The sequence below is a fragment of the Pelodiscus sinensis genome, chromosome 14 (genome assembly GCF_049634645.1).
Source record: "Pelodiscus sinensis isolate JC-2024 chromosome 14, ASM4963464v1, whole genome shotgun sequence".
Lineage (NCBI taxonomy): Eukaryota > Metazoa > Chordata > Testudines > Trionychidae > Pelodiscus > Pelodiscus sinensis.
In genome coordinates, this window is record NC_134724.1 from 25339189 (window position 1) to 25354792 (window position 15604).

Below are 15604 nucleotides of genomic sequence, written 5' to 3' on the forward strand. Positions count from 1 at the left end.
CTGCTGCTTCTGTGTCGGATTTGTTGGATGAAACCCTAAACTATTCTGCTATTAGGCAATGTTAGTTCATTTGTTATTTGATGCTTTCAGTATGATACTGCAAGATGTTTCCTTATTGTTGTCTTACTGTTTATCCTATGAGTCTCAAACCAGAATTATGAACAAACACCACATAATTAAACTAACCTTGTGGCTTTTTTCAGACCCTCATAAGCAAACCAAAGTTCTCCATCTTCGTTTAAATGTTCCAAGTCTTCTGGGGTCAGCCTAAACACAAGGCAAGACAATATAAACGGTATGGATGAAGAAATGAAAACTCTTAAAAGTATGAAGTTTGTCTGAAATTTTTAAAAAGCCTAAAACAAAAACAAATATTTTACCTGCTTCTTACCTCCTCCACATCATAGCTCTCAATAAATTGTTTTGCAACTTCTGACACTTTTTCTGAAAATAAATATCTTCATGTAAACAATGAATTTTCTCCTTACAGTTTCAGATTATACATGTCATTTAAACAATCACATCAGACTCTTTCTAAAGCAGCCAAGTTCTTTGCCAGTGGATAATACAAACAGTTAACTAGGGAGTGCAACCCAGGGACTTGATTCTGTCCCCATCTCTTTATGCATGTCTAGGCAGGTTCAGGTGCTCTCTATCATTTGCACTGGTATGAAAGTTATGTCCTTTCTTTCTGAATTTGGACCTTGCTAGAGTTCTCCACACCTGTGCTAGTTGTTCTTTGATTACTGCAAGATGATTTACAGGGTGGGGAGAGCAGGGGGCTGCATCTTCAAGATATTAGGTACTGCAGCAAGTGCAGAAAGTGTCAACACTTTTGTTAAGCAGCATTTTTCTGTATCCAGTTCAGCAAAGTACTAAAGCATACACCTAACTTTAAGCATACAAGTAATCCCTTTGACTTCAATGGGATTATTCCTGTGCTTAAGTGCCTTTTGTACTAGCTGCTTATTCATTTCTGAGTTCAGTTTAAGGTGTTGGTTTTGGTCTGAGTGCTGACTGCCCGAGAAATCAACTCTTCTGTCATGTGATCTCTAAGCAAGGGCAATCATCTCAGACATCAGAGTTGTTTAAAAGGGACAGGGTTGAGAGCAGAGTGTTATTGGCCACAAGTCCCTGCTGTCAGTATTGATTCTGTACACAGCAATACTCAACTGTTCCCCTCAGGCTTTTTCTGGTGGAAGGAGGTGTAGCTGATGGGATGGAGTTCATTCTGGGTTTGGGTATGGGGGTTAATTGTCTTTTGTTTTTAGTGTCTGTTTTGACATCTAATTACTTTTTTTCCTTTTGTAATGTACCAAGAAAAATGGACACAACTAAACATGCATAAATGTAATCAATGGTAAAGTTCTCCGTATAAATGCCCTGAATTACAGAGTTGTCAATACCTCTCATTTCTCGCTTCTGGGATTGGACCTGCTTTTCCACATCCATTTTCTGAGTCTGAAGCAGTTCAATTTCCTTTTGCAATTCAGGTATCATCTGAATTGGACACATTTTTCACAATGAGACAGAGTCCAATGGGCTAAAAATGAGTGACTGAGGTGGGCTAAATATCAACTTAGTGATAAACAGCATTATGATTAACAATGGTTTGATTAACATGCCACAAGATTTAAAATGTGTTCTGTTTAAATCAGTCTAGCCAGCTGTCTCAAATATTCACCTTTATGAGAGAACCTAATAGTAAGTTTCTGGCAGAGAGGGAGAGAGGGAGAGAAAGAGAGAGAGAATGTCCTTGTAATGAATGAATACCTTCTTCCAAAAGCTGATTCACATATTTTAAATGGACAAATGTTTAAGGCCCAATTTCACATAGTTCTTGTTGACTACATTTGAAATTGTGCTTATTTTGAGGGCAGAATGAAGTTGCTAATATTCCTTTCATCAGGAAAACAGAGATAGGTTGGTTGGTTTGTTTTTGCTGTTTTGTTTTTAGTTGGCAGTTGATTTGTGAGAAGTGAAAATTTCAGATTTTACACTCAAATAAATGTACTAACCAGCAGCCATTTGTGAAAATGAGAATATTTTTGTGTGTGTTGTATTTCCATGTGTTTGGAAGCCAACAGTAAATATAGCTATTACCTCAAACAATCAATCACATTTTACCAACCACAAATGGCTTTAAAAGGTACAGTACATAAACAACAACACAGGAAAGACAGTCCATCAATAAAGCGCTGAAGTTCTCTATTTGCAAAACGTAGAGAAGAAACTGAAATGAAATGGACCATCCCTGGTTTTGTTTACCAAATGAATTTACTTATTCCTCCTACCGTTGCCTGTTTTTTAAGTTCTCCTACTTCCAGTTTTAAGCCATCCTGACTATGATGTTCTTCCTGAATTTTATGTTGCAGGTTACTTTTTTCTTCTTTGAGCATCTTAATTTCTTCCTTTAATGACTTGATCTCTTTTTCATAGTCTTGTTTCTCATTTTGGAATTTTTTCTCAAGCATTCTGCATGGAATCAAAATAAAGCATATTTTACAAACCCATCTCCAGGCAAAAAAGGGTTTTGTTCTGGTTTTTCATTTGATTTGCAGTTTGGGAGACCCAGTGTTATAGATATGCCTACATTTGAAATTACTGTAATGTTTTGCCACCTATATCACTGAAGCCTCAATTCTATTTTAGAATGCTCGCTCAATCAAAGCTAGCATTCATATGTTCATGCCAGTCAAAAATTAAACCTCCAGCTCAGATAGAGATATATCCATTGAAACAGGACCAGCTGGAATGATGGACAAGGTGCATCCTTCAACTAAAAAAACAGCATAAGACATACAAGGAGTAAAAATTATTAGGTGGGATTAAAAATAGAGGCTTACCTGAAAATAGGGGAAAATAATAAATGGCTAAACTATTAACATCACTTACTGACCTAATAACCAGAAATGGGAAAAACCTAACTGATTACCGCCCCCCCCATTTTTAGTTTAAAGAGAGCTACTGAAGGTATCTGAGAATAATAGGACAGATTCTCCATTGTGTGTGTCACAGAAGACACTTTGTAGAATCTTCCACCACAACCTGGACATGAGAGAGAATACATCTGTATGCTGGGCAGATAAAGGGGCCAGGTGGGATTTCCAGAAGTGTTCAGTGTCATCCTAACTTTGCTGTCAACGACTTCAGTGGGAGTAGAGATAGGCCAATGCTGAGCACTTCTCATCTGCAAAATTGATGAGAGGGGAACAGGAACATGGCTGGGTCTCCCACATCCACCTGGCTATGGGGACTGAGGTAGGGAGCTCAGAGGCAGAACAATCCCTGTGTCTAAAGAAAAGTCTATGCTGAAATGGGGGGGGCATGAGTCTCAAACCCCAGATCAACTGCCTCAGGCTTGTATTATGGGACTAAATATAGCAGTGCACAGTCCCACTTGGGCTGGCCCCTCAGCTCTGCAACCCTGTGGGAGAGGAGGGTCTCACTGCTGCAGAGTTGGTTTTTTAATGTGTAGATGTGTCCCCAGATGGTACAGGTTGGACCGCCCTGGAATGATAACCTCAGGACCTGACCGGACCCGAACGAGAGAATTTTCCGAACCAGGGGAAGTGTTCCCTGCCATCAGCCCTGAGCCAGCCATCCCGTGACACCCCAGGGCCAGAGGGCTGGTGGCAGCAGGGTGGACAGCCTGCCTCTGCCCCCTTTCCCTTCACCCCCCCAGGCAGGCTGTCCACCCTGCTGCCACCAGCCCTATGGCCCTGGGCTGTCATGGGCGTCCGGAGTTCTCCAGCCCCTGGGCCCCGCACTGCTGTGGGCGACCATGTTTCCCCAGCTCCTCTCTGCCGCAGGCTGCCATGGGTGGCTGGGATTCTCCAGCCCCTGGCTCTGCCTTCCCTGGCCCTGGTGTGTCAAGGGAAGCCAGATCTCCCCAGCTCCATGCTGCTGCAGACTGCCGGGGTTCTCTGTCCTCACACTGCCACAGGAGGCCAAGCTTCTTCTTCCTCCTGTCCCATGCAGCCGTGTGCTTTGGGGTTCTCTGGCTTGTCCCCAGCACTTTTGTGGGGCTCCGGTCCTGCTGTCCCAGGCCAGGCTGCTGGCCTCCTACCATTAGGCTCCCAGGCTCTCTGGTCCAGGAGCATTGATGGTCCTGCTGGACCATGGACGTTGCCGGATCAGAGAGCTCCGTTTTTCAAAGGTTCTGCCTGTAAAACAGCACAATTTCCTGCTAGCTCCCTGGGAGTCCCAGCTGGCAGAGACAGTCTTCACTCAGATTGGTTTGCCAAGTGAAAGGGAACTGTGGGAAAAGGAAAGGCTGGAGGAGGAGAAGGAAGACCCCTAGCTGACTTGTAGCAGAAATCAGATATTGCTATGGAGGACACGGGGTTTCCAACTTTTGGGGAGATGAGTAACCACATTTCCTTGTATTTTAAAAGACGTCTCTTATTTGGTGCCTAATTTTCTACAAATCAGATTTATTAAGGAGCGACTGTGAAGCATCTTGTCGGATAATAGGTGATTTCATGCAACAATCCTACAAAGCATCATAACATGGGGACGAACTATGTAGTTTTGCGACACAAAGCAAAACACAGTGAGGCCCTGTGCCTTAAAACTAAGCTTTGTCCTGTATTTTTAAGCACATGCCTTTTATATCTTTGAAATGTTGGTGGTCACAGAGGGTATGTCTACAGTACAGAGAAGACCAAAGCTCTGTCAGTCAATTTTCCAGGGTTCAAATTAGTGGGTACTCTGGTCAATGCTGGTAGTTCTGCTTCTATTGGAAGTAAGGGAAGTCAAAGGGAGAGCATGTTCCCTTCGACATCCTGTAGCGTGCACAGAGCCAAAATTCGAGTGAAGGTACTTTGACTTCAGCTAGTCAATTAACGTAGCTGAAGTTGAGTATCTTAATTCAACCTTATCCCATAGCATAGACATACCCAGAGAGAGAGAGAGAAACAGGAAGAGCTGGCTGTAGGCATGACACTGCCAGATTTCTCTAAGGTCAACCCCCTTTTCTGTCTTTAGCCCTCCAAGTCATAGAAAATCTGACAGTCCTCACTATCAGCCTTTTCCCCAGAACTGGTTTGTAGTGTGTTTCTAAAGGCACTATTATGATCAGAATCTCTTCTTGTGTCTCAAAAATATCATGCAATTTCCCAGGCACATGGCTGATGTCTTTGCCCTCACCTCTGTTAACATGTTTTAGTTTCCCATCAGAACTATTATATACTCCAGTAGCCATGGAGAATGGAATGATTTCTGATTTTGTGTGTGCATAAAACATTTTCAGAAAGAGAAAAAAAGGCAGAGAGAGTAAGAAAAAAAAATGCACTTTTTAAACTGCTAAACTTAGATTCCATACATTCTTTGTCTTTCTTCTTTCTGTACATCAGTAAACAGCTGTTTTGTGAGGTCATCCATTTTATCTGTAAAAAAAAATTACATTTGAATGCTCTTCATGCAGCAGTGAACATTTAGAGTAATAAAAATGAAGATAATGAATGTGAGTTTTTATTGAATAAGAAAAGTTGTGGATATTTTAGTTTAGAATTAACATATCACAGATACCACCTTAATCCTGAGCTGTAGAATCATAGAATACTAGGACTGGAAGGGACCTCGAGAGGTCATCGAGTCCAGTCCCCTGCCCTCCTGGCAGGACCAAATACTGTCTAGACCATCCCTGATAGACATTTATCTAACCTACTCTTAAATATCTCCAGAGATGGAGATTCCATAACCTCCCTGGGCAATTTATTCCAGTGTTTGACTACCCTGACAGTTAGGAACTTTTTCCTAACGTCCAATCTAAACCTCCCTTGCTGCAGTTTAAGCCCATTGCTTCTTGTTCTATCTTCAGAGGCCAAGATGAACAAGTTTTCTCCCTCCTCCTTATGACTGAAAACTGCTATCATGTCCCCCCCCTCAGTCTTCTCTTTTCTAAACTAAAAGCACCACAGCATAAGCAAATTCTGACAAATCCACATGCTATGGGTTCTAAAATATAATTACAGATTTTGATTTCACAGGCTGACCTTTCAGGAAAGCGTGGCTTTTTAACAGCAATATAGTAGAAGAATTGAGCAAAGAGAAGAGTTTCAAAGGGAATGCTATGAGCTCGCTCAGAGACTAGAAGCCAGGGAGAGAGGAAAGTTTTCTGCACAGATGACTATAGAATTAAGAGCCTGGACATAACATACTGTAAATAAAGCATTTCAAAGATGAATAAATAAAGGTGAGATATTCAGCTATAATAAACAAATGCAACTCTAACGACTTCAACAGAGCTATGGCTATTTACACCTGCTGAGGACTTGGTTCTATCAATTTTTTCCACTACAACTTGGTAAAGCTGCCCTACATTTGCTTTCTTCTCATACCTTTCATTTCCTCAGTTTTCTCTTGGACCTTCTGCTCAAAGAACGTTTTCTGTTCTTGCAATTCTGTATTCAGTTTTTCAAGTTTTGAGAGTTTCTTCAAATATAAGAGGTGAATAAAATACACAAATTAGCGAGAACAAAAAAAATGTCTTCCATTAAAATCCAGGTCTTACAGTCTAAAGGAAGCTGCAGACGTTAGAAGTTGCGGATACTTAGGAACTCTCAGAACCAGGTGTTACATAAACCCATTCCCACAGCAACAAAAAGATTTCATAAATTATCTTATATTGCCAACACCACCGAGAACAAGAAGATTAACCTGTTCAGTCTCTTCTTTGTATTTCTTCCCTTTTTCCTCAGAGGTTCTCTTTTGTGCCGCTAATTTTTCAAGCTCTACTTCAAGTTTCTGGATTGTATCTAGGTCATTCGCATGAGTTGAAGCCAGGCTAGTGAGTCTCTCCAATAAGCCATGATTTTCTTTGTTCTAAAATCAGTAAACATCAGTTAATATGAAACCACATTAAAGTTTTGTTCCATGCTCTTTAATAATGTATATTATTGGTGCTATACACATATTTCCCCTCCCAAAAAAGATGCAACAGGATCTGTCCTATCCATCTCTCAGGGTATGTCTACACGGCATTCCTCTTTTGAGAGAAGAATGTAAATGCAGCTGAGTGAAATTGCAAATGAAACGCGGATTTGAATTTCCCATGCTTCATTTGCATAATCACATCCTGGTGCTATTTTGAAATACCCTATTTCAAAAAAAGAAAAGCAGTCTAGACACGGTTATTTCGAAAGAAAACCCTTCTTTCAAAATTACCCTTAAACCTCATTTTATAAGGTTTCTTTTTTTGAAATAGGGTATTTCGAAATAGCACCCCGATGTGATTATGGAAATGAAGTATGGGAAATTCAAATCCGTGCTTCATTTGCAATTTTGCTTGTCTGCATTTGCATTCCTCCCTCGAAGGAGGAATGCAATGTAGACATACCCTCAGTGACCAAAGACTAGCTTTTGTGTCTTTCCTTGGAAATCTCTAATATTTATAATCTAATATCTCTAGCATTCTAATAATTGAATATTTCAGCTATTTTTTTTTAACTGGATTTGGAACCTTATATTAGTAAAGAATGATTCCTAGGAACAGAATCAAGGAATACATAGACAACAAAACAATTTACCCCCAACCCATTTATAAGAAAACAGCTAATCTACTACCTGACCCCTATCAAACCTCATTCAATTATGTTCACCACCAGGGAAATTCTGTCTGGAAATGAGGTTAAAGCCATATTATAAAACCAAATGGGCTAATTGGGCTCTTCAAAAGAAAACCATGCTAGAACGCTCAAAACAACAAATGTATTTAAACAGAGTTGCACCTTATATGGTTCTGATCCCAGTGTGAACAGAGTCAAAGAGGTAACTGAACAGTTGTGGCATGTATATGAACTGCCACACAGTGGAGCTAACCATTGGCCCTCCTACTCCAGAATCCCATCATCAAGAGGGACGAGTGCCAAATGCTTCAAAAAAAGTTCAAGGAAGCTCCGTAACGGGCAAATATTGAATAGTGTGCCTAGATGGGAAGGCAATTTGTGGTTATTTGATACCCTTATCAGGGCAATATCTCTTATACAACTTTTTCTTATCTAATGAACTACAGATTATATTACTAGTGTAAATGTCTAATTCACAATGTGACTGACTCTCAATAAAACAAACGCATTGAAAGAATATGAATACAGAACATTAATGGATTTTTGTCATCTACCTGGTCTTCTAGTTTCTTTTGCAATCGCTGAACTCTGTATGAAAGCTGGATATTCAACACAAACCGCCGAATATTCTGAAATCTGCGTCTTGCAAGCCAAGCACGAGCATACTTCTGAAGGATTACAGCCTTATGTTCCTTGAGCATCTTTAAAACAAGAGAGCAACAAACTCCTATAATTATCTGGTGGATTAACCAACATCTGTTCAGATGTTCTGTGGGTCTACCTACAGAGATAAATGACCATGTTAGGATTTTAAAAATAAAAACATATTCAAATAGCACATCAAAACCAATGGAGTAATCAAAGCACACCACCTCAACTTTTTAAAAATTGTAAAGCAAATGTGCAAGAGCCTGCTTGAAATTATGAGGTTATAAACTATAACATTTCCTCTACATGCTGAAGTATTCAAGAGCCCATCATATAAAAAATATAGCGTTGAGCTTCACTAAACTTTGCCTTCATCATTTTATAACACACAAGTTCTCAAACTTTTTTTTTTTGTGGGGGGGATCTTGGTCAAATTCTTAAATGCCTGTACCTTTCGGAATTTCTTCCTTGCTAGAAATCCTCGCACATAGGCTTGAATTGTTATAGCAGCCACCCGGATGAGTTGGCAAAGTTTACGGACTAGATACCCTCGACAGTACTTCTGAATAGTTATTGCAGCCCACGCTTGCTTTAGAGCTGTAGCAGTAATAGCTTGTCTTAATTAAAAAAAGAAAATAATGTTATTTTTAATTCTAGACTATAAATAAAATTACATTAGACTCCTTGAGCTCATCCTCTTAAGTCCCAAATGTCTGACCCAAAAGAAATAAGACTCCATGACAAGTCTATAGTCCCAGTTTCATGAGTCAACATTTGTAATGTAAGTAATTTAAAATAATACATGTGAAGTCACAACAAATGGGGTGTTCCTTACTCTGAGGTACAGTCATAGTAAGTAACATTTTAATTTGGATTATTCCTAAAAACAAGTCTAACATACAGAGCCAAATAGTGATTCATGTGACATGTGGGCCCAGAATGCTAATCAAATCCTAATGCTTTGGGATAAAATGGTGTCCTTGGCCTCTGTCTGTCAAAGGCTGGAGAGGGATGGCAGGAGACAAATTGCTTGATAGTTGTCTTCGGTTCACCCTCTCTGGGGCACCTGGTGCTGGCCACTGTTGGTAGACAGGATACTGGGCTAGATGGACCTTTGGTCTGACCCAGTACGGCTGTTCTTATGTTCTTGGTCAGGCTCAGCCAGTGGGCATAGAATACTAATCAAATGCTGTGGGGGAATCCTCTCTGAGGGGCTTCTGTGGTGTTTCCTTCACAGCTACAGACAGAGCTGGGTTCAATAGGGTGACACCTGGGGAGGCTGTTTCCCCCACTATCCCGTCAGGGAGCTTGTCTCTCTTCAAGTGTGGCAGCTGGGGGAAAAAATCAGTAATGGAGACTATGAAGGAGCCAGGCTGCTACTGATCCTGGATGACAGCTCTTCAATGCAGCGGGTAACCATGGAACAGAGCCCCATTGCCCTGAAGACATCTTCCTCTCTGACCAATCTCAGCAGCGGGGACAGAAGAAAAGCCCAAACTTTTCCACCTCCTCCCCCCAGTTGTCTTGGAAACCTTCTATTTCCAGCCTTCACTCTCCTTGACAGCATGTTCTGCATGGGGAGGACTCAGGGCTGCAAAAGCTGTCATGGTCCCTGTATACTGGGGCGTGTGGAGCTTCAAGGGAGCAGAACACCAGTTTATGTGACCTGCCCTACCCCTTCTAGGTTTTCTGAATTAGATCAGACCAACTAGTATGCCACTCCGCAGCAGTCAGGGAGTATTTAGGAATACCTAGGCCCTCAGAGGTATGCCCACAGTACTTAAAATTTGACAGAGTAATTCCTGAATATCTATCGAACAGTGTAAGCATTTTCAGGATTCTAAATGTATTCAACAACCCAGGGGTAACCTGGATTCAATTTTAAATTCTCCCCCACATTGACACTCGCGTGTAAATGCCAGGCATGAGTCTGAACTCTTCACATGTGCCCTAAGAGCAAACGGATTTATTATGAAATACCGTACAGTCCGCTGTCCACGGAAGTACTGCTGTATTGTAACAGCTGCTTGTTTTATACGGAGGAATTTCTTCCGTTGACTCCAGCCTCGAACATTCTTTTGGATCATGATGCATGCTTGTCTCAATTTGTCTGACCGCAGTTTTTCTAAATAAGCAACCTGCCCTGCTCGAAAGAAAATTTTTGTTCTCCCAAACTGATACTGGTTAGGATCCTGCAAAACAAAATGGTAGGTTTATAATCTGCAATCTTCCTTTCCTGCCCCAAAAGGAGAAGATCAGGGATAAATAACATGCATTTTATCTCACAAATTTTCATTGTAGCCTAGCTATGCCAAAATGTCAGAACACTGTTAATGACTATGGATGTGGAGAAATATTTAACCTCTGTGCTCACTTCACAATCTTTCTGATTAAAAAATTAGGGACCTAAATGCTAAAAGAGACTGAGGAATTTGCATAAGGACAGTTTTATATATTTTATAGTCTCACAGCACTTTTTATACCATTATATCGCAAAGCACTTTACAAACTATGGCCAAAATTCTCTCTCTAGGCACATCATTAACATGGGATACTTAATGTTCAAGGCAGGTAGGATACTTTTGGAAGTTTTAAGTTGAAAGAAGCCACATACAGATAACTCAAGAAAGGAAATCATCCACTTCAAGAGGATGGAAAGATCAAAGTTTTGGCTTCAAAGACTTTGACTGCAAGGTAACACATTCTTAGAACAGCACTGCACTTTATTGTATGTGAGGCCCATTAGAATACAAAAAAAAAATACTTGGCATGCATGGAGCACTTTCTTTTCATTGATCTAAAATGCTTAAAGATAGTCCAAATATCATTTTACCCATTTTACAGATGGGGAATCAGGTGGGCAGATAGATGAAGTAATTTGCTCACTGTGAATCAGTGGCCCATGCTAAAGGACACAAGCTATGTGCTCAATCCACTACATCACAGCTGATTAAATGACTTACCTAATAATAAGGTAAATAATATTTAAATCATCCTTCATCTTTAAAGAATTAGTAAATATTTTTGTGAATTGGATCCTTTGTATTTATAATTAAGGTTGTGAATCTATCACTAAGCACATGGATTCTGTGACTTTCTGGGACATCCATAACTTCTTCAGGTGCATCTGATGCCAGGGCCACCAAAGCAGATGACCCCGGAGCCAGCCAAGCTGGCTGCTGCTGGGGCAGCCCCCCAGGGAGACCTGGCAGCTGGGGTCCCAGGGGTGCTTCAGCACGAACTGGGCTGGCCGGTGTCAGGGGCCACCCAGGAGCAGCAGTCCTGAGAACTAGCAATGTTAAGGTTAATCCGCAGGAGCTGGAGCAGAGTCCTGCCTACTGTAGTCAGAGGGCTACTCCAGCCCCCTTGAGGCCCACCACAGGAAGATACTCCAGCCTGTCCGGAGCAGCCCTTGTCTGCGGTGGACCTGGAGTAGCTCCCGTCTGAAGCGGTGCAGGGCTGCTCCAGCCTGGCAACAGTGGGCGAGGGGGCCACTCCAACCCAGCTGGGATGGATCAGCCCTCCCTTCCCATCCCCCTTTTAATCAGTTAACTGATTAAATTTAACATTTAACTGGATAACCAACGAAACAGGATTTTTCATCCCTACTCAAAGCATCGGTCCAGGAGCAGCAGCAGTCTCCAGGGTGGCCCCAGGGACCATCAGAGCAGTGGGTGGCTGGGGCAGTCAGCCCTCTCCACCAGAGCAGGGGCCAGCTGTTGGCTACCAGCTCAACCCAGAGCAGCGGCATCCCAGGGCTCCAGGAGCAGTTAAGTCTTAGTCGGGGTATTTAGAATAAAAATCATGGACAGGTCACAGGCTGTGAATTTTTGTTTATTGCTCATGACCTGCCCCTGACTTTTACTAAATATACCCCTGACTAATTCATAGCCTTATTTATAATGGATGATAACACAGAGCAGACTGGTGCAGGAACACTAACCTGGATTAGTCGCTGCAAAACGATCTTGCAAATCTCCTTCTTGTCACTTAAGGAGAGTTCACGCTGTGTCATGAGAATGCTGTAACGGCTGAAAAATTCTATGTACGTCCACCTATAAAATAAAAAATTGGTGAATGTAAATTATTTCATCAGCTCTAAATAGATGTATTGAAGAAAAATAAGCAGTCAAGTACCTGGATGGATAACTCTGGGCGCTAATTCGAATAGTTTCCAATACACCACATGCTCGCAGTTGCTGCACCACCCTTTTTGAGTCAAACCTAAGGGAACAGAACTACTTTATTTTCTTACAGTTTTTATATGCCATATTGAACTGTAACAATGGTACTTCTTACAAAGATTAGTACCTATATGTATAATGGGAACTATCACAGTTTATATAAGAGGTTCTTTATAACTCTAGGTGTTAAATATTTCTGAATTATATGATAATGCCCCCCACACTCTCTCCCCACTCCCTTACTGTGACGGGGCGCTCCCGCCCCGCACTCTGGCCCCTCGGGGGGACGCCGGGCGGACACACCGGGGGACGGGGAGCCCGGACAGGCCCAGCACGTCGGGCTGCACGGACGCATCAGGACCCGACGCGGGGAGCGCCGGGAGGCAAAGGGCGCCGACAGACAAGGCCCAGGAGGGAGGGGCCAGAGAGGCGCGGGCTGATGAGGTCACGGGGGAAGGGAGGCTGAGGGGCGTCGCGGAGGAAGTGACAGACAGGGGGAGCGGAGCCGGCGGGGGATTTAAACCTGGGGCCGGCACTGCAAAGGGGGAGGAGGTGAACGGAGCGGCAGGGAGGAAAGAGAAGGGAGAGGTGAGGCTGGGGAACGCGGCAGAGGTGGGCCGGGGGGCCTGGTGGAGTAGGAAGCGGCCCAGGGCAGGGTCGTGGTGCCCATGAGCGGGTGTGTTTTGGGGCACTTCCCCCATCCGCTAGGGAGGGACCGTGGGTCCCTGCCTTTAGGGCCCTGGGCCGGGGTTCGGAGAGGGGGCAGGCCCGAACCCCCCTACTCCGCTGACCGACGGATCCAGCTCGGGTGAATACGCAAGCGAACGAAATAGAGGGCCATCGGCCGTGTTGTTGACTCACTGTGACAGACTAGTTTACACTTACTCTTTTCTCAGTCTTTCTACACACACACCCATTCACATGCTGGTATATTGAAAGTTTAATCCTGAAAACACTAGTGCATATTGAGTTTAGTACCCACTAATCAAGAGTTCACAAATCTGGCCACCAAGTGTTTCATTTCTAGGATTTATTCAGGAAAATGGTATTTAATGGAAAGAATATTTCTTTGATAACATTATATAAGCCATTTTGTATTTCTATTCATGCCCGAAGCACTTAGGGTCCCAAAGGAGTTTTTCGGATATCTTATGTTGGACTCAAATTCTTCATATGGAAAAAATCATGGAAATTAAACTTCAGGGCCTCCCTCCAAAAGACAAATGAACAATACATTTATTTTTCTCTTATAGAGGCTTTGTTCCTTCCAGTGCTAAAGTCTGAATGTGTATATTATCACATGGCACAGAATAAGACAGTATACTCAATGTATAACATACATACAAGTAAATTCTCACTAGCAAATTGTATAATGTAATATATGTTTTCAAAGCCTAGTTAAGCACTCCGTAGAATGCCAGTTCCTGAATAATAGATCTTTGTGGCTATGTAGCATGGTACCACAAAGGCAGACTAAAGGGTGTATAACTCCTTTGTCAATGCATGTATCTGTCAGCACCACTAGCAGATATCCTATTTTTGAGCCAAGAGATTTTCCTGTATGTCTGCACATGAAACTCACTAATGGTTGCATGCATGCTTGATGTAATTAAAGTCTACTCCAATTTAAAAGCTATTAGTAGCCAAGTTGGCTATAGGAATTCTGAAATAAAGTAGGACACCTGACATATGCTCAACAATACAAATACTCTTCTCATTCACCAATATTATGTTTGCAAGTATTCTGGGAAGAAACATTTTGGATGTGATTGACATTGCATAAAGCTCTTTTCTATGAATGTTTCTAACACCTTTATAAATATTTTTGTTAAAAGGAAAGCTAGTATGAACACGGTAGTGACTTTTCCTCCCAGAAACCTGAATATACTAATCTACATCATGGAAGATCAAGCATGTCCATATAAAATATCTACCCACTTAAAACGAAAATGATTTGCATTCCATTACAGCAATAAACAAAATACCCCATGGCTTGAAACCTTTTTAACTCAACCAGGTGAACTATGTATATAGTTCAGGTGAACACTGTTTATACAAAATATTAAATTGATTTACTTTAGTAATCTTTAAGGGAATAAAATGCATTCTGCATGCAAACCTCTTCTAATAAAACACTACTGATATTTGGGTAAACTGAAAAAATAGGAATATATATTCAGTTTTACATACTGCTTTATATTAAAGATAAAATAGTATTTCAACAGCACTAATGTACTCACTCGAATGGTAACTTCTCATCATTCGGCTTTATGCATCGTACATAGTGAGGCGTCGTTGCATTAAGTGTTTCCATAAGTAAATACAAAGAACTGTGAAACTAGAAAATATTAAAGTAACAACTTAGCTAATTTAACATGCCCGTCAAAGTAATACATCTTTGATTTTTGATTCTGAGTTAGCCTCTTGCCAGAAACTATGACAAAAATATAGGCAGCAGTCCTCTCAGATAATTAAAATGTTTGGCACTATTTACCATGAATATTTTCACACACAAATACACCCACTTGCACACAAAACCAGTAGACTAGTAGCTGTAGCTATCCCTAGACACACTAGACATCCCACAATAAAGTTTCTAAATGTCATAGTAGAAGATACACATGTATGAATAAATCTGAATCTCACGTCCCCAAGTAGAAATTTCTGAATGCTTGCACATCACCAATATTTTCTGCTTCACAGAATCACAAATCAACAGGGTTAGAAGGGAATAGCTAAGCTAGCACGCTGGCAACATGCAGGATTTGTTGTGTCTAAAAAGTGGAGGAATGTGGAAGTTTCACTACTGCCCTGTTGGCTGATGTCAGGGATTGAAGTGGAAACCTCTAGATTTAAAAGTACGAATCTTTAGAGCTTGATCTAAACTCTATACCTTACTGCCAACTGTGGTCCGGAACTGTTTGTTAGGTGGCTTGACCACCGTTTTTGCAGATTTGACTTTTATAGTTGATCTGAAAGGTGAAATGGGCACTTGCTGGTCTTGAAAAAAGTTTGCACACAGATGAAACTAAAAGCATAAAAGAAAGGATCATAGGTAAGACTGGGAGTAATTGTAATAAAGTTTTAATATAAGAATTCTAAGGACGAGACATAACAGACATTGCTAATCTTAGATCTTAAGCCAAATCTTGTAGCTTTTGAGACTGGACCCTTTGACTGAAGATTCATAACTAATCAGAA

The 15604-nt window shown here is 41.5% G+C and overlaps 1 protein-coding gene across 4 annotated transcripts in view; it reads right to left on the reverse strand.

Annotated features, from left to right (window-relative positions):
• Positions 1–15604, reverse strand: part of MYO5C (myosin VC) — a 73010-nt gene that overhangs the window by 28909 nt on the left and 28497 nt on the right. For all 4 annotated transcript variants that reach the window (XM_075897257.1, XM_075897256.1, XM_025182339.2 and 1 more), the window contains 14 exons: positions 15297–15431; positions 14644–14741; positions 12357–12443; positions 12163–12274; positions 10200–10411; positions 8671–8836; positions 8126–8272; positions 6664–6828; positions 6345–6438; positions 5327–5390; positions 2295–2475; positions 1407–1500; positions 381–444; positions 187–267 (listed from right to left, as the gene is read on the reverse strand). In XM_075897257.1, the coding sequence (XP_075753372.1) occupies positions 187–267; positions 381–444; positions 1407–1500; positions 2295–2475; positions 5327–5390; positions 6345–6438; positions 6664–6828; positions 8126–8272; positions 8671–8836; positions 10200–10411; positions 12163–12274; positions 12357–12443; positions 14644–14741; positions 15297–15431 (1700 nt within the window). The remainder of the gene's footprint in view (positions 1–186; positions 268–380; positions 445–1406; positions 1501–2294; positions 2476–5326; positions 5391–6344; positions 6439–6663; positions 6829–8125; positions 8273–8670; positions 8837–10199; positions 10412–12162; positions 12275–12356; positions 12444–14643; positions 14742–15296; positions 15432–15604) is intronic.